Here is a 19,412-nt window from a genome sequence, read left to right as displayed (position 1 = left end):
TTCTTCACAAAAACGACTCCCGATCTTTCGGCTCCACACGAGAATCAGTTAAAAAAAATACCTGTTTGGCACGACTCCTCTAGATCCTCGCTTAGAATCAGGAGCTGGAGCTGTGCCAAACGGGCCCTTAGTTTCCCTATTTAACAATTTATGAACTAAAATGGAATAAAGTGAAGGGACTAATGTTTAGTCCCTATAAACCAAACACCCACTTATACTAAAAAAATCAACTTTTAGAACTGATTTGGTGACCGATGAATTGAAAAGATATATAGAAAAAATTCAGTTGCTCTGGTCACCAAATTAGTCATCATGCATTATTTTTTTACTTGTTTTTCATTTTTTATATTTTCTCTCGACCTAGCCGAAAGAGTTTCTTCATATTACCGAAAGGGTCTTCTTCCGTTTCATATAGTCACGATGTCATATTACTCATATAGAATTTTTCTATGGACACACGAAGAGTCCGCAAAAAATAATCAACTCGTTTTTTTTCTTTCTCCGCTCCTCCGAGTGACCGAGTCCAAGGCTTCGTTCTGCTCTCCGGCTCTCCCGCATCCACCCCGTCTCATCCCCAATCCGACCACCTCATCCCTCGCCTCCATGGCCCTACCCCTCGCGTCACCGGCGGGGGCATGAGCCGGTGACTGCTCACGCGGCCTCGTCTGTCTGCGCACGCGCGCGGGGTCGGCGAGTGAGCATTGCGGCGGTCCGCGATCGCCCGTGGGGGAGCATGGCGTCGGCGGCGGGGTCGGCCGGCGGGGCCGGCGCGGGGTCTGGCGGGCTGAAGACCTACTTCAAGACCCCCGAGGGGCGGCACAAGCTGCAGTATGAGAAGACGCACTCCCCCGCCGTCGTGCACTACAGCCACAGCGGCAAGACCGTCTCCCAGGTAGCAAGGGCGCCGTCGTTCGGATTAGGGTAGCGAGGCAGTTTGATGTGCTTTATGGGGTTATTGATGGGTCGGTCTGTGCTGGATGGATGGGGAATTGGGTTGGGATGTGTGTTGACTTGGCTTGATCAGGTGTGGTATCTGGATGAGTCATCGTAGATGCGATGCGGCAGATATTCGGAAGTTTCTAGGCGCTTCATGGATTGGATCAGGCGCAGCATAGATTGGTGTAATGTTTAATGTTTGGATAGTCCCTGCATATATTTCGTGTTACCGTTCTAGGAAAAAATACAAATACAAATGACACACATTTTTCTGTTCGCAAATTCTAACACTCTAATAGAATAGATCAAATATCTGCTTAACTGTTCTGAGGGCTTTGTGCTTTCTGATTCTGTTGCGTTGTGTAGATTACAAATCCTTTATGCAGTTATCGATTGTTTGTTGTGATGGTGCCAGATGACAGTGGCATATTTGAAGGAGAAGCCAGCAGGCCAGGGTTCCACGCCTTCAACACCAAGTGCTGGTAGTGGGATGCGGTCTGCAGCTGCAAGACTTCTCGGCACTGGGAATGGGAGCCGGGCACTTAGCTTCGGGAGCAATGGTACCAGCAGGGCTGTCTCAGGAAGCAGCCGCATGGGTGGAGGAATTGGTGTGTCGACTAGTGCAAGTGGATCGCAAGGCATGGCAAACTATGATGGAAAGGGCGCGTACATCATATTTAATACTGCAGATACACTCTTCATCAGTGATCTCAACTCACATGACAAAGTATTTCCTTATCTCTTATTGCATGCATGCATGTTAAGTTGCTTGCAACTTTGGTATCCTGTGGTTCTCTGTTCACATGCTAATTGCATCAGGATCCAATAAAGTCCATCCACTTCAGTAGCTCAAACCCGCTTTGCCATGCATTTGACCCAGAGGCCAAGGATGGGCACGATCTGCTTGTTGGGGTGTTCTCAGGAGATGGTATGTCAAATGCTTCATAATTAGGAAAGCTTTATGCTTATATTAGTTAAAGAATCGTGCATAAGTTCTTTTATTTGTTCTACAGTCTATTCAATGTCACTGAGGCAGCAGCTGCAAGATCCTGGAAAGAAGCCCGTTTCATATCAGCATTTTGTTAATAGAGACAAAGATAAAGACAAAGATCCAAGTCAAGGTGGCGCTGCCAGCAGGCATGTTTTCATTTTTACTGTTTAATTTAACACGCTGTTTGGGTATGATAAAAAACTGTTGCCGCAGCTGCTGCAACAGTACTTTTGTGAGAGAGCGGGAAGCTGCTGGAGCCCGCAGCACGGCAGCAGCAACAGCTGCCTTTTACCACAGCCGAACATGTGCTAAAAGTGTTTGTCAATTTCCCCCTTAATAAGCTTGGCAAATTTGTCTTGCCGTTACCTTACCAGTATTAAATATTTATTTCTTGATATGGTAGTGGTCCTACGAGTTACACAAGCCGACATGCAGTACACTGCGATCTGTTAGAATTTGCTGAGACTATCTCCAACAGCTTATCCATCCTCATCTTCATATTCAAACTCTACTCAGCGAATAGTGCAGTCTACAGTGCAAAACAATGTAAAACAGTGTTTTGGATAATCATATGAAAAAGCTGCTGGACACGGTCTGAGATACTGACAAAAGTAACGATAACCCATATGCATGGAAGATACTAAGTTCTTGACTTACAACTTGTAGTGCATGCATCAGCGAAGACGAACATAGTGTGTTAGATGTGAAGTGACAGCTTCATTGTATTTTGGCTGTCCCACTCCAATCTTGCTGAGTTGCAGCTCTTGTATCTGAAACAAGGATTAAATGAGTAAGAAGTGGCAGCGCAGCAACCAAGCAATGATGCAAAATCAGGTAATTAAACCGTATGACCAAGCCGCCAAGTAAAGAAGGATTAAACCATATGACCAAGCAGCCAACAGCCAAGTAAATTGGTCTAAAACTCCATATTACATAATCGAACCATATCAATGTCTAGAACAACAACAAATTAGAGTTTAAATGCATCTAAATGACAAAGAGAATATTATATTAATAAATTTTAGATTTGAAGCATCTACTAAACAAGTACATCATCATCCAATGGAAGCCTTCTTTTCCATCTCCAGCTGCTGCTACAGTAGATGGCCCAGCTGCAACAGGTGCTTCTTTCTCCATCTCATCATAATCAAAGTCTCCTCCATGTGCTGCTGGTTCATCTTCCTCCATCTCCTCATTGTCCTCTTCAACAATAACTAGAGCTGCAACTATAGTATTCCTTGCATGCTTCTAGTGTATGTTTGTCTAACAGTAGCACCCACAGAGGCAGCACGAGCAGCAGCAGCCCTTGGCATATTCTTCCCTCTTAGATGCTGAGTTGCACCAAGAGCTTCATCAACAACAGCACCACTTAGCAACAGAGCACAACCTGACAATTGACAGCAGCGCGTAGCACTACAGCAGCACTTCGAGCTAGGAGCAACACGGCAGAACCCAAAGAGCAGAGCAGAGCAGAGCCAATGAGCCATACCATCTGAAGAGGAATTCATCTCCAAGCGTCGTCCGTGGCGACAGTCTTTGTGGCTGTCCAGGCAGTGGTCCAAGCAGCAGCGGATCAGTCTGCCTCTAGGTCCAAGAAGCGGCGGCCGATGGTCTCTAGGTCTAGGTGGTGCACGGGCTGGAGAGAGGAGGCGCTCGGAGTCACGGGTAGAGAGGAGAGAGGATGAGATAAGAGACTAACTAGAGTATATCTGAATCTGAACTCTAATGGGCCTAGGCTAAAATTCCTCAAGGGTCCGGTCTCGGAGCCCATGACATCACACATTAGGTTAGTAGCCGGCCACCCTATTTGGATGACTAGTCGCGATTAGTCGCCGACTAATCAGATGACTAGGTTTCTAGTTGACCTGATCACGTTAGGGAGCCTTATCGATAGGACCGATAAGACCAACTAATAGCAACTAATCATGATTAGTCGGACAACCTGAAAACATTGATTATAATACAAACTTGACACCGTTAGATTTGCAATCAAATGTACAATCCAACTATCATAAGTTTATAAGTATGAACAATATAATATAAAATAATAAATAAATGGTCAAAGGATACTTCGGGAGACCGTGTCATGAGTAAGATCTAAAGGGAAGCATTTTGGTTAGCATGCATACATACTTGTATAGTGGGATCTGCTATATTGAAACCGTTGTGGCGATTAAACTACCGAAGGATGATAATCTTGATTATGTGCTGTGCCTGCTGTCTAGGATATTTGAATGGATTTTCCCTTGTCATTTTTTAGTAGAGTTTACTTAAACTTATTTTCTTAGTTCAAAGGCAACTACGATGCCGAAGTTAAAACAGAAGATACTATTTCTGTGTGTAGATGAATGCTTTTCTTTACACAGTAATTAAATTGTAAGTATATATTGATGCTTGGACACCAATCTATGCAGTCGGAGCACTTGTGTTGCATGGGTTCCAGAGCGTGAAGGAATTTTTGTTGTTAGTCATGCTGATGGGAATCTGTACGTGTATGACAAAGTGAGCCCTTAATGCTCATGGAACTTTGTATGAAGTAACCATACTTTGTTAAATTTACTTTGCTGATAAGTTTTCTTTTCTACATTCAGTGCAAGGATGGAAATACTGATTGGACATTTCCAACTGTAAAGGATCAAAGTCAGGTGCTGATTTCACATGCAAAGTCGAGTAAGGTATCTCAAGCTACATGATATCTCTTTTACTAAAAATTACATTGACATGGCTATGTACGTTCCATAATTTACTTCAGGGTATTAGTAAAATGTTTTTTTTCTGGAAAATTGTTATGGAGACAAGTGCTTTGACCTCCTGCAACACTCTATTGCCCTTTCTTTGTAGCTGACACATACCAAAATATCTATCATAAGTACCTGAAGGCTGACAAAATTAAAGGTGTGCACTGGCGTTGGCTGCATTCTTGCCTCTTGGTAGTCGACATTAAAGCATAAACTTGTGTATCCTTGGCCTGACCTTTTTATCAGCTAATACCAGCTACCGAATAGTACTAAACCCATTCCAGCAGGTCATACTGGAAATATATAATATAAGTGTGTGAAACAATTATCATTGCTGTGATTTTATGACAAGATTTGCGAAGTACCTATGAGAGTTACGGCATGTTTGGTTGTCTTGAACAAACTTGCCCACTTTCCTTGCTTGGCAAGGTTAGGCAAGGCACAGGCGAGGTTAGCCAATCTAGCACTCCTTCCAAAGCAAGGGAAATCCCCACCTTGCCCAAATTCAAACCAAACAAAGCTTCATGAGTTTTTCTTCTCTACCTTGCTAGGCAAGGCTAGACAAGGGTGAGCAAGAGAATTAAGCATGCCCTTAATTGGATTTTTTTAACATCATTGAGTCCTAATGTTGCGTCTGCTATGATTCATTCTATGGTTTAAAATTATACTGCAGAGCAATCCAATTGCAAGGTGGCACATCTGTCAAGGTGCAATCAATGACATTTCCTTTTCACCGGATGGTGCTTACTTGGCAACTGTTGGGCGTGATGGTAAATTTCTCTACCCAAGAATGAGAATCGACAGCTTTACGCAGAAAATGGTAAGCTGTTGGAAAAGTTGTATACTGCACTAAAACAATCTGATCTTATGCAGGCCATTTAAGAGTATTTGACTTTGCTAAAGAACAACTAATATTTGGTGGGAAAAGTTACTACGGTGCACTGTTGTGTTGCTCTTGGAGGTAAGCTGCCAATAGCATGTTTTGCTTCCTAGATATGGTCTGCCACCTATTCTGCATAAGTTTCATAGAACTGAAATATTTTTGCATGTCCAAGTCTGACATATACGGGACTGTGCATGGTTCCCTTAATGATGTATTGCATCAATTGTATTCATAGTTGTTAAGGCGGCAAGGCGAGGTAAGGCGACTGGCCCTCTTTTACCTTTTAGGCGATAAGGTGTAAGGCGAGGCGATGCCTTAAATATAGTTAAAAATAGAAAAATATTGATATTTGAGAAAGTATTTAGGATAAAAACGAGGAAAAGATAAAAGAAAAACTTAGCCCCCAATCTACAAATCAGCCCAAAAGCCCACTAGCGTTAAGACCATTTTCTCTCCTAGACCTCTCCCTCTCTATCTTCTCCCAGTCTCAGCCGCCACTCCTGACTCCTCCCCTCCCAGCGAGGCAGTGACCTAGCCGCCTCACTCCCGACTCCCAGCGACCCTGCCTCCCCCTCTCTCCCCACTGGCGTCTCTCCCTCTTCTTCTCTCTCTCCAGCTGGCTCCCTCTCTCCTGTGCCAGCTGCTGCTGGAGGAGCCTCTGGAGCCGCTGCGGCGCCGATGCTGGAGGAGCCACAACGCCACTGTTGGAGGAGCCGCTGCTGGAGCCACCACTGGCCTCTCCCACTCGCCTTAGGTGCAGGCGTAAGGCGAGCAGGACGCCTTACGTCGCCGGCGCGCTTACCGCCTAGGTGACGCTTAAGCGTCGCCTTGGGGATGGGACACCTTAACAACTATGGTTGTATTACTGCCTGGTTTTTAGATTTTATATATTTTTAACTTGTGTAGTCCTGATGACTCATGAGTAATATGTGAATCACTATATAGCAAACCTATTCCAATCTTTTTCATGTCATTTTACCTTGTTAAACTTAGTTTTGAGATGTTTGTCAAAACTCGAATTAGTACCGTTGGCCATTTTTGCATAATTACATGAGCATAATGTATGGAGTTTTAGAATGGATAGTTTATAGCAGGCTAGGGGCAAGATATTTAGTCCATCTGCTCGGCTTTTCCTCTTCCTAACATTCAGAATCGATAAATATTAGATGAAGCAATATTACGATATAGAATATGTCAGATGCAAGTTTTTCTGTTAGTTGAATAATTCATGGTTACAAACATCTAAATAGAAAATCTGAAATTCTTGGAGAAAAAGTAGAAATGGCAAGATGGGAACAAGTACATAACGGAGTAACTGAGTCGAAGATGAAGGAACGAGAAAGGATGAAGGCACATCTAGTACAATGTATAAATTTGAAGTGTGGTTAGGGGTGGTAATGAGCTCTAAATTTTACACTACAAAATCTAAGGATCCACTCGGATTAGGTTCAGGCTCTATTCCTATTCATTTTTGAACTAAAATTTATTAAGGACCCTAACTTATTGTGAAGAAATATTTGGATCATGATCCATTACTACTTCTAAGTGTGGTACATGGTGATGTACTTGTATATTGGCTTGCAGCAGCTGGTACAATGACACACCACCATGGCTTCTACCTCAGCTGACAATGATATACTGCATTAACAAACAATATTCTCAGCTCATTGTAAAGATGGGCTACATAAGTACATAGCCACATATAATACCCGGCCAGCCAGTTTTTTCAAAATCATCCTGCACATTGCTAGGGTAGGGCCGTAGGGGGACAGTGCTTAATTCAGTTTTAGTTGTGCCCTTGAAGTTAAAGGCTTTGGGGTGGGATGGAATGAATGGAAAAGAAGGGCTTGCAATGAGGTCGGTTGAGTGGGAGTTGTGATAGGATAGCAGCAAGTAGGGTGAACCTTTGCTAGCCATGAAGTCACTGAATCCCATTTTCTCAGGGAGGTACCTGCAAGTTGGTGATCCTCTGGTTGAGCTCAGTGGCCATCATCTCAACTGGAGTACTAACAAACCAAGCTACTACTTGGTTCTCAGTATTTGTTATATGGCTATTTGTTGAACAAGTTCCATACTCAAACCTTTCCTGCTAACATCTTATCTTCCGAATGTTAGAGGTAGACATAGTGTTTTGCCGGGACTACTAACCTCAGCTATCATTGCTTGATTATATAGAAAGATGAGTCACATTGATTACATAACAGCTCATTAGAGCTTAGCTAATCTGATAGGAGCCTTGGCAGCCGCACACACCTGTTGAGCTGCTCAAGGTCTTTAATGACTATAATTAACTAGCACAAGTAACTAGGAGAATGCTTAGGAAACAAGACATGCTTAGGAAACAGGACTTAATAACAACATTTCTCCCCCTAAGGCCTGTTTCAACTGATCTTGATCTCCTTGATCCCAATTCTGCTTCTCATATCTTCCAACTTGGTCTTGCCCAAGGCTTTGGTCAGTATATCAGCAAGCTGATCTGCAGTGGGAATAAATTCTGTTTTGATGCTACCTTCTTCCACACAGTCCCTGATGAAGTGATGCTTGATTCTAATATGTTTGCTCCTGTCATGGAAAACAGGATTCTTTGCCAAAGCTAGAGCAGATTTATTGTCTACTCTAGGTTCCACCACCTCAACTTCTCTTCCCAATAATTCTGCAAACAGCCTTGACAACCACAAGGCTTGGGTTGCAGCTGTTGTCATTGCCACATATTCAGCCTCACAGCTTGACAAGGCAACAACTCTCTGCTTGATAGATTGCCAGCTGACCAGACTGTTTCCAAGGAAAAACAAACATCCAGTAGTGCTTTTACTTGTATCAATATCTCCAGCCAAGTCTGAGTCACTATAACCCACAAATCTTGCCTTGCCTGTCATTCTAGTATAGCATAGCCCATGATCTAGAGTACCAGCCACATATCTCAAGATTCTTTTTACAGCCTGAAGATGTTCAGCTGTTGGCTTCTCCAGAAATCTGCTAACATACCCTACAACAAAAGCCAAATCTGGCCTTGTGTGCACTAGATATCTCAGGCTACCAACTAGTCTTCTATACTGAGTTGGATTTACCTCCTTTGCTGTACTTTCCTTGCTCAGTTTCAACCTTTCTTCCATGGGGGTGGTGGCTGGATTACAGTCTGCCATACCACCGAGCTCAAGTATCTTCTTAGCATAATGAGTCTGTTTCAGAGTAATGCTTCCCTCTGATTGTCTTACCTCAACCCCAAGATAGAAAGACAACAGACCCAAATCACTCATTTCGAATGTCTGCTTCATTTTTGCCTTGAAAACTTCAACCTTCTGCTGATTGACTCCAGTGATGATCAATTCATCAACATAGACTCCAATTACCAGCAAAGAATCACCTGAGCCTTTCCTGTACATGGCAGCCTCATATACATTCTGCTGAAAACCCATTTGCTTGAGAGTCAAATCAAGTTTGGCATTCCAAGCCCGAGGAGCCTGTCTTAGGCCATACAATGCCTTGTGTAACCTGTACACTTTCTTCTCTTCTCCTGATACTTCAAAGCCTGGTGGCTGAGTAACATAAACCTCTTCTTTGAGTTCTCCATTCAGAAATGCAGACTTCACATCCATGTGATGTACTGCCCAACCTTCTTGTGCTGCTAGATCAAGTAAAACACGTACTGATTCCATTCTTGCAACTGGTGCAAAGGCATCTTCATAGTCAATCCCTTCCTTCTGAACAAAGCCACGTGCCACAAGTCTTGCCTTGTGCCTGATCACAGCACCATGTTCATCCTTCTTCAATTTAAACACCCACTTCAATGAAATTGGGCGATGACCTGGACTAGGAGTAACAAGTTCCCAAGTCCCATTCCGCTCAACTGAGCTCAGCTCTTCCTTCATTGCTGCCTGCCAATCTGGGTCATCTTTGGCCTCTTCATAGCTTGTGGGCTCACCGGCATGAGTGAGGTTCAGTTCTGCAAACAACCTCTGTGCCGGCAAAGGGGTTGGCTGATTACCAATAATATTTTTTTTGGAAAAACGCAGGAGAACTGCGCCTCAATATATTAAGAAGAAGAGATAAATCCAGATCAAAGAGATCTGGACAAATTATGGATCTTCCTATAACGAAGCTCTTCACCATCATGATAAGCATCCACCCTTTCACTATCATTCTCCAGAGGAGTCACATGCTCTATCTGCGGGCTTGCTGGAGCTGGTGTAGGTGTTCTAGGCGACACATACACCTCTGTCTCCACTGCGGATTCCTCTGCTTCTGCTGCAGACTCTCCTGCACTCACCAAAGGGAGACTAGGTGATGTAGGATGTGACTGAAGAGGTGGTGAGGGTAACACTGAACTCTCTGCTTCAGAAAACTCTTCTGCCCATGGAAACTCAACAACAAAATCGCTGCCTGCTGCCTCTAAAGTACCTGCTGCCGCTGATGCCCAGTCCCAGCCACGTCCTTCATCAAATACCACATCACGGCTGACTCGCACGCGCTGGGACACTGGATCAAATACACGATATGCCTTGGCCCCTTCTGCATAGCCAATGAACACTCCAGCCTCACCACGATCATCAAGTTTCTGGAGCTGAGTAAGCCGCCGGGTATAAGCCACGCAACCAAATACCTTGAGATGGCCAACTGTTGGTGCCTGGCCATGCCATGCCTCATACGGAGTGACATTCTTCAGTGCCTTTGTTGGAGATCGATTCAGAATGTGCACAGCCGTCATCACAGCCTCCCCCCAAAACCGAGAAGGCATCCGGCGTTGCTTGAGCAGAGCTCGTGCCATGGCCACCACAGTTTGATTCCTGCGCTCAACCACACCATTCTGTTGCGGTGAATAAGGAGCACTGAAATGCCTTTTAATACCTTCATCAGCGCAGTATGCGGCGAACTCCGCGACGGTGAATTCCCCGCCATTGTCGGTGCGCAGGACCTTCAACTTGCGCCCGCTTTCCACCTCTGCTGCTGCCTTGATCTTCTTGATTGCTTCGGCCGCTGCGTCCTTGGATGGCAGCAACACAGCCCACATAAAACGGGTGGCATCATCGACGAGCAGCAGAATGTAGCGGTTGCCCGCCGGTGTCGCTGGCGTGACTGGGCCGCACAGATCACCGTGCACCAATTCGAGTTGATTCTGGGCACGATATGCTGCTGCGGCCGGAAAAGAGCGCCGCCTCTGCTTCGTGGTGACACAAGTGTCACATACCTGGTCCACATGATCGACCACCGGCATCCCACGCGCCATCTTCTCCTTGCTGAGTCGCCGGAGTGCATCGAAGTTTAGATGGCCGAAACGTTCGTGCCACTGCCATGCCTCAACATCCTTGCGCGCCGCGAGACAGATAGGTTGTGCAGCCTCGAGGTACAAAATGTACAACCTGTTCTTCCCTCGATGTACCTTGGCCAGCAATCGGTGATGATTGTCCCAAATGCGGAGCACGCCATGGTTAATAACAACCTTGGACCCTCCTTCATCAAGCTGTCCCAGACTTAGTATGGAGTTCTTCAGCGCTGGAATGTAGTAAACGCCGTGAAGAACTCTCTGCTCACCAGTCTTGGCTTGAAAAATGATGGATCCAACTCCCTTGATTTCCACCTTCGATGCATCCCCGAACCGGACCGTTCCTCGAACGCCAGTGTTCAGATCAGCAAAGAGTTCTTGACGTCCGGTCATGTGATGTGTTGCGCCAGAGTCTAGGTACCAACCGCTGTCCATATCTTCATCCACGCCAAGGTAGGCACAGGCACGTGGCTCAGAGAGCTCGACGTGCTGCGCCGTTTAGCTGTGCGCCGGCGTGCTCTGTTCCAGGCTGATAAAGCCATGTGCCAGAAACAGAGCACCATCTTCTTCACATTCGGCGTACTGGACGCGCGCCTCATGCCTTCCTTGGTTCCCGCCACGCTGTCCAGCCTGATTTCCGCCGCCGCGACCTCCACCACGATTGCCACCGCCGCGACCTCCACCACGATTGCCACCGCCGCGACCAGCACGGTTTCCACCGCCACTGCCGTGCTCTGCATCCTCACGGCGCGGTTGCGGACACTCACGTGCCCAGTGGCCTTCCTGGTTGCAGTTGAGGCAGGTGTTGGGGCCGACACGGCCAGCAACATTGCCGTCTCCTCGTCCGCCACCACGTCCACCTCCTCTGCCTCGTCCTCGTCCACCACCGCGGCTGCATCCACCGCCACCGCGCTGGTTCCTGGAACCAGAGCCACCTGCATCGTCTCCCTTCTTCTCCTTTCTGCATCGCGCTTTCCACTGCTCCTCAGTGTACAATAGCTTGCCATTGATGGCCACCGGCTCGGTCAGTACTTGTTCTTCGCGATTGTCCACCGCCTTAAGCCTTCTAGTCACCTCCTCAAGAGTCAGTGCCTCAAAATCAAGGAACTGCTCAATGGCGACGACGATCTGTGAGTACTTGGCTGGCACCGTGCGCAGGAATTTCTCCACCACGCGCTCCTCAGTGATGTCCCTATCACCATGGATGACAAGCTGCTGGTGCAGAGTTGACAACCGCACAACAAAGTCATCCACTTGCTCACCAGGATTGACACTGATGTTCTCCCAATCACAGCGTAGGCGCTGCAGCGTTGCTCGACGGACTCTGTCCACGCCGATGCGGGTCGCAGCGATGGCGTCCCACGCCTCCTTCGCCGTAGCCTTGTCGAGCAGTGGGAGACCCATCTCCTTGGGTACAGCCCCGACGATCACCTCCAGTGCGCGTCTGTCATCGCGGAACTGGACAGGACCGCCTTCAATGGCGTCCCAGAGATCGCGCGCCTGCATCCTCAGCTTCATAGTCTGGCTCCACTCGTAGTAATTCGTCTTGTCCAGCATCGGCCACGCCGTGCCGCTGCCGGAGTCGCGGTACACCACCCTTCCTTGCGGCGACTCGTAGCGACCACCGCCGCGGCAGCGCCTCCGGTCCCGCAGTGGTGACTGCGAACGCCTCCGATCTCGCGGAGGAGTCCACGGCCTCCGATTCTTCTCCATCTCCTCTTCCTCTTCCTCGACCTCCTCATCTTCTCCCTTCTCGGCGGCGATTTCAGCCCGCAGCTCCTGCGCCGTCCTTGCCGCCGCCTCTGCTGCAGCCGCTGCCTGCTTTGCTGCCTGGACTGCCAGCACCGCTGCTTCCTCTGCAGCCTTCAGACATGCAGCCCGGCTGGAGAAGTCGCCCAGCTCTCCTTCGCTGGTTCCCTTGGCCTTGAGCCTGGCAGCGCGCTCAACAGAGGTCGACATGAGTAGAGAAGAGAGGAGTCGGCCTTGAGGCTCTCAGGTGTCTAACCTAAGCTCTGATACCAAATGTTAGAGGTAGACAGAGTGTTTTGCCGGGACTACTAACCTCAGCTATCATTGCTTGATTATATAGAAAGATGAGTCACATTGATTACATAACAGCTCATTAGAGCTTAGCTAATCTGATAGGAGCCTTGGCAGCCGCACACACCTGTTGAGCTGCTCAAGGTCTTTAATGACTATAATTAACTAGCACAAGTAACTAGGAGAATGCTTAGGAAACAGGACATGCTTAGGAAACAGGACTTAATAACAACACCGAATGGATTGCCTAATTTATGCATACAACCATTGCATGTTTGAATCTTGTTTTATTCTCTCTACACTTCTGTGAATTAGATTCTGGAAGGTGCTAATTAGTTCGTTGTGATGTTCTGTAGTGCGGATGGCAAATATTTGTTATCAGGTGGTGAAGATGATCTTGTGCAAGTATGGAGCATGGATGATAGAAAGATAGTTGCATGGGGTGAAGGGCATAATTCATGGGTGACATTATCGTTACAATTGTCTTTGCTTTTATCACATAGCATTTTTAATTGAAACCTCCATTTTGAGTCGAATTAATTTGCAATTATACAGGTTAGTGCAGTTTCTTTTGATCCGTATTGGTCCCCACCAAATTCTGATGAAACGGAAGAAAATGTCATGTATCGCTTTGGGTCAATTGGACAGGTACCTAGAAGTTGATATAAGATTTTTTTTAATCTCGAATTTTTATGGTGGTTTTTACTATAGTATCTCAGAATCATGACAAAAGCTCTAGTCACCAATTGTTCTTTTACTTTCTGAGCTTCTGCATACCGAGAAGAGTAGAAGACAGAAGAGCTTAAAATGCTACATGTATCTAGAACTTTATATTCTTGCTAGTTGTTGGACTCTTAGCAGTTTGTGTTGCACTTGCTGCTAGAAAGAGAGGATGATGCTCCGGCTGTCTTTTTGGTCGCTTGGTTAAATTGGGGTTCAAACTATTTTTTCTTAATTAATTAATTAATTTGTGGTATAACTTGATATTTTATGATCGTTTCTTCAACATGGGATGTGCTATTGCCTTTTCTGGAATTGATTGTTGAACAGAATTAATACTACTACAAATGATACCTTTTCACTTTGCTTGCACTTAGGATACCCAACTGCTTCTCTGGGATCTGGCATTGGAAGAGATTGCTGTCCCTCTACGCCATCCGTCTGGTGGCTCACCGACATTCAGTAGTGGAAGCCCATCTGCACAGTGGGATAATGCGTGCCCTCCAGCCGGTGTTCTACAGCCTTCTCCACGGATGCGAGATGTGCCAAAGCTCTCACCTCTCGTTGCACACCGGGTACATGTAGATCCCCTATCCGGCCTGGAATTCACTAGTGAATCAATCCTCACTATATGCCGCGAGGGGCTGATAAAAATTTGGGCCCGACCCATCCATAGCGAAAGCAACCAGCAGCCGGATTCTTCTGAACAGGTTGTAGGCAATGCCACTGCTAAGGATAAGATGTTAACATCGTCAAATAAAGCAGGTGCTTCCAGCCCCAGCTTCAAGCAACCACCACCTGTTCTTTTCACATAATTGAAGAGGCTTTGCTAGCATTTTTGTTATGCTTGCTTGGCCATGGCTATTCATCTATCTTTAGTCACTAACATGAGGTTAAATGGAGCGGAATAACTTGGGGAGGCTGGCACGGAAGGCTTGAAGAGGCTTTGCTAGCATTTTTGCTAGACATTTTCTTTTCCTGCTTCATCGGCGACGTCTTAGTTACAGAAGTGTCATTGTTGCCATCGATGTTGGCAAAAGAAAATAACGGAACTTGCTCCTGTACATATACAGACATTGCTGTAAGATGAAATATTACAAGCTTACTGGTTTGATATTTTTTTGTTCTTCTATAACTTTCTACTTGTAGACTAGAGTATACCCATTTTTGGTGCAAGTCTTGTTACTCCTGATGGTGGGCAGCCAATGGATTCTCTGCAGGTAATTTTTTCCTCGCTCGGAGGAAATATTTGGTTTTTGTTGTGGGACACTAGAGGCCATCTCAGCGTGCAAAACACTGACTGTTCTACGTTGTAAATGTACTGTTTACAGAGTTGAGTTTGAAAACAAACACTGTTTTGTATTGTAAATGCATTACTATAAATGCAAAATACTGTTTACAGAATGGAGTTTGAAATGGAGAGTGAGATACGGAGGCTGCTGGAGTAATTGCTAGCATATACTTTATATAGCAATTCATAATCTATTTCTCATATTTATCCAATGTCCTAAGCATTTCATCACCCTCACTCTTCCATCATCTGCTTAGGAAATGCAGGAAATATTAAGGTCTTGGACGACCAATTATGAAAAAAACGTAATTCTTTTTATCGTTTTTATATTAAAAATAGTTAGTCGTATTTCTGGGAATTGTGGATTTGCACAAAACTAAATCCAAAGATGGTGGGATTCCTTCATAAATCTTGCATTTTATCTATGAAGTTCGTATATAAATTCTGTAAAATTCCTACGTTCCAAGGTTTCCTTTATTCCGTGGCACTACCAGTTATTTTTATTGGGTTTGAGATATATGCTTTCTTCATTCTATAAATTATAATAGGTTTTATTTTTTTCTAGATGAGAGGCTTGTACTTGCGGCACTAAGTAGCTGACCACAAACGAAGCTTTACGGCGCGAAGAAACATGTTCGGAACCTGAACCAATCGGAGGTTCAGCATGATGAATCGGAATCATTATCAAACACAAACAGCCTCCAAACAACGTTTAGAAATTAGATTAAAATCACTGCCGACAACGTTGGGATGTTTGGTTCCACCTGTAGGGAACCTTCTATCGAAACTTATCATGATTGTCAATTGTTTTTAGATGTTTTAGGTGTTTCGAAGGCATAATGAAGCACACCTTCGTTGCATAATGAAGCACACCTTTGTTCAGGACCTTCTTTTGTCAAAGTCGCCTAGAGGGGGGTGAATAGACGAAACCTGAAATTTATAAACTTAAACATACACTAAGGTCGGAGGTTAGTGTTAGAGTTTAACTCAAGTCGTAAAGAGAGGGAAAATAAATCAACCAAGAAATAAGGCGAGTGAACACAGTGATTTGTTTTACCGAGGTTCGGTTCCAAAGAAGCTAGTCCCCGTTGAGGAGGTCACAAGACCGGGTCTATTTCAACCATTTCTCTCTCTCAAACGGTCACTTAGACCAAGTGAGCCTTCTTCCTTAATCTCACGGGTCACTAAGACCCCGCAAGGACCACCACACACTTGGTGTCTCTTGCCTCGCTTACAAAGCACTTGAGAGTAAAAATGAAAAAGAAGAAAGGCAATCCAAGCGACAAGAACTCAAATGAACACAAAAATCTCTCTCTCAAAAGCCACTAAGTGTTTAGAGTGAATTTAGGACTCGGAGAGGATTTGATCTTTTGTATTGTGTCTTGAAGTGAAGGCTAAAGCTCTTGTATTGAATGTGATCTTCAGAAAACTTGGATGCTTGAAGTTGTGGTGGTTGGGGGGTATTTATAGCCCCTAACCACCAAGGTAGCCGTTGGGGAGGCTGCTATCGATGGGCGCACCGGACCGCACCGGACACTCACTGTTCAGTGTCTGGTGCGCCACCATGTCACCCAACCGTTAGGGTTCTGGAGCAGTTGACCGTTGGTGCCTTTGTCTTCTTGTGGCACCGGACAGTCTGGTGGTGCACCGGACAGTCCGGTGCCCCTCTGACTCGCTGCTCTGACTTCTGTCGTAACACTGTAGCGCTGTCAGAGTCGACCGTTGCGCGTAGGTAGCCGTTACCCCGCTGGCTCACCGGACAGTCCGGTGGCACACCGGACAGTCCAGTGAATTATAGCGGAGCGTGCCAGCGTTTTCCCGAGAGTGACTGCTTAACTCCTGTACAACCCTGGTGCACCGGACAGTCTGGTGCGCCAGTTCACAGCACACTCAAGTCCTTTTTGCTCCTTTTAAATTGGGTCCCTAACTTGAATATTTATTGGTTTGTGTTGAACCTTATGCACCTATAATACATGAATTCTAGAGCAAACTAGTTAGTCCATATGTTTGTGTTGGACATTCAACCACCAAAATTAATTGTAGGACAATGTTAACCCTATTTTCTTTTTAATCTCCCTCTTTTTGGTGATTGATGCCAACACAAACCAAAGCAAATATATAAAGTGCAGAAATGAACTAGTTTGCATATGGTAAGTGCATAAGTTACTTGGAATTAAACCAATTTATGATCTTACTAGATATGAATGGATTGCTTTTCTTTTATTTAACATTTTGGACCACATTTGCACCACTTATTTTGTTTTTGCAAATCTTTTTGGAAAATCTTTTCAAAGTCTTTTTGCAAATAGTCAAAGGTATATGAATATGATTGCAAGAAGCATTTTTCAAGATTTGAAATTTCTCCCCTGTTTCAAATGCTTTTCCTTTGACTAAATAAAACTCCCCCTGAATGAAATTATCCTCTTAGCTTTCAAGAGGGTTTTTGAAATGGATATCAATTTGAAATTTGACCTTTAAAGATACCAATTGAAGGATTGATTTTGAATTGGATACCAATTTTGAAAATCTATCTTTAAAGATACAAATTGAAGAGATTGCCATAGTGTGGATACCAATGTGAAAATCATCAATTAAAAATTTTGAAATGGTGGTGCAGTCCTTTTTCTTTGGGCTTAATATTTTCTCCCCCTTTGGCATTAATCGCCAAAAACAGAGACGTTGAGAGCCCTTACTTTCTCCCCATTGGTACAAGTAAATAAGAGTGAAGGATTATACCAATTGAGAGTGTGGAGGAACAACGACAAAGGGTAGATGATACCGTCAGAGTTGTGGAGCGGAAGTGAAAGTCGCCTAGAGGGGGTGAATAGGGCGAAACTGAAATTTACAAAGTTAATCACAACTACAAGCCGGGTTAGCGTTAGAAATATAATCGAGTCCGAGAGAGGGCGTAAAAACAAATCGCAAGCAAATAAGGAAGTGAGACACAAGGATTTGTTTTACCGAGGTTCGGTTCTCGCAAACCTACTCCCCGTTGAGGAGGCCACAAAGGCCGGGTCTTTTTCAACCCCTTCCCTCTCTCAAACGGTCCCTCGGACCGAGTGAGCTTTCTCTTCTCAAATCAACCGGGAACAAAACTTCCCCGCAAGGACCACCACACAATTGGTGTCTCTTGCCTTGGTTACAATTGAGTATTGATCTCAAGAAAGAATGAGAAAGAAGAAAGTGATCCAAGCGCAAGAGCTCAAAAGAACACGACAAATCACTCTCACTAGTCACTAATGCTTTTGTGGAATTGGGAGAGGATTTGATCACTTGGGTGTGTCTTGTATTGAATGCCTAGCTCTTGTAAGTGGTTGGAAGGTTGGAAACTTGGATGACTTGAATGTGGGGTGGTTGGGGGTATTTATAACCCCAACCACCAAACTAGCCGTTTGGTGGAGGCTGCTGTCGCATGACGCACCGGACAGTCCGGTGCGCCACCGGACACTGTCCGGTGCGCCAGCCACGTCACCAGGCCGTTGGGTTCCGATCGTTGGAGCTCTGACTGCTGGGCCCGCCTGGATGTCCGGTGGCACACCGGACATGTACTGTAGAGTGTCCGGTGCGCCACTTCGCGCGTGCCTGACTTCTGCGCGCTCTGGCGCGCATTAAATGACTCTGCAGGTGACCGTTGGCGCGAAGTAGCCGTTGCTCCGCTGGCTCACCGGACAGTCCGGTGCACACCAGACATGTCCGGTGAATTATAGCGGAGCGAATTCCCGAAGCTGGTGAGTTCAGAGTGCTTCATTCCTGGAGCACCAGACACTGTCCGGTGAATTATAGCGGAGCACCTCTGAGTTTTCCCGAAGGTGAAGAGTTCAGCTTGGAGTTCCCTGGTGCACCGGACATTGTCCGGTGGTGCACCGGACAGTCCGGTGCGCCAGACTAGGGCTGCCTTCGGTTATCCCTTGCGCTCTTTGATTGAACCCATTCTTGGTCCTTTTTATTGGCTAAGTGTGAACCTTTGGCACCTGTATAACTTATACACTAGAGCAAACTAGTTAGTCCAATTATTTGTGTTGGGTAATTCAACCACCAAAATCAATTAGGAATATAGGTGTAAGCCTAATTTCCTTTCAATCTCCCCCTTTTTGGTGATTGATGCCAACACAAACCAAAGCAAATATAGAAGTGAATAATTGAACTAGTTTACATAATGTAAGTGCAAAGGTTACTTGGAATTGAGCCAATGTAAATACTTATAAGATATGCATGGATTGTTTCTTTATTTTTAACATTTTGGACCACTCTTGCACCACATGTTTTGTTTTTGCAAATTCTTTTGTAAACCCTTTTCAAAGTTCTTTTGCAAATAGTCAAAGGTAAATGAATAAGATTTTGCAAAGCATTTTCAAGATTTGAAATTTTCTCCCCCTGTTTCAAATGCTTTTCCTTTGACTAAACAAAACTCCCCCTTGATGAAATCTCCTCTTAGTGTTCAAGAGGATTTTAAGATGTTGATTTTGAAAATACTACTCTCTCCCCCTTTTGAACACAATGAGATGCCAATTTCAAAATCATACCATTTGAAAAAACTCTTTCTAAAATTAGTA

The 19,412-nt window shown here is 45.2% G+C and overlaps 1 protein-coding gene and 1 long non-coding RNA gene across 2 annotated transcripts; one reads left to right on the top strand and one right to left on the bottom strand.

Annotated features, from left to right (window-relative positions):
* The first annotated feature begins 468 nt into the window (after window positions 1-468).
* LOC100280640 (nucleotide binding protein) lies at window positions 469-14,679 on the top strand. Its single transcript, NM_001153558.1, has 11 exons — window positions 469-892; window positions 1,352-1,663; window positions 1,756-1,864; window positions 1,950-2,073; window positions 4,342-4,429; window positions 4,519-4,602; window positions 5,339-5,435; window positions 5,539-5,626; window positions 13,205-13,310; window positions 13,404-13,496; window positions 13,946-14,679. Exons 1-11 carry the CDS (start codon window positions 734-736, stop codon window positions 14,381-14,383), a joined length of 1,698 nt encoding a protein of 565 aa, NP_001147030.1. The 5' UTR covers window positions 469-733; the 3' UTR covers window positions 14,384-14,679.
* On the bottom strand, window positions 2,295-14,187 carry LOC103647011 (uncharacterized). The gene is made up of 3 exons (XR_004856338.1): window positions 13,923-14,187; window positions 2,585-2,697; window positions 2,295-2,456 (listed from the first exon to the last, which is right to left on the bottom strand). It is a non-coding gene; the product is annotated as an uncharacterized lncRNA (long non-coding RNA).
* Window positions 14,680-19,412: the final 4,733 nt, after the last annotated feature.

The sequence above is a fragment of the Zea mays genome, chromosome 2 (assembly GCF_902167145.1).
Source record: "Zea mays cultivar B73 chromosome 2, Zm-B73-REFERENCE-NAM-5.0, whole genome shotgun sequence".
In the NCBI taxonomy this organism is placed as follows: Eukaryota; Viridiplantae; Streptophyta; class Magnoliopsida; order Poales; family Poaceae; genus Zea; species Zea mays.
This window is presented reverse-complemented; position numbering and strand designations above follow the sequence as displayed.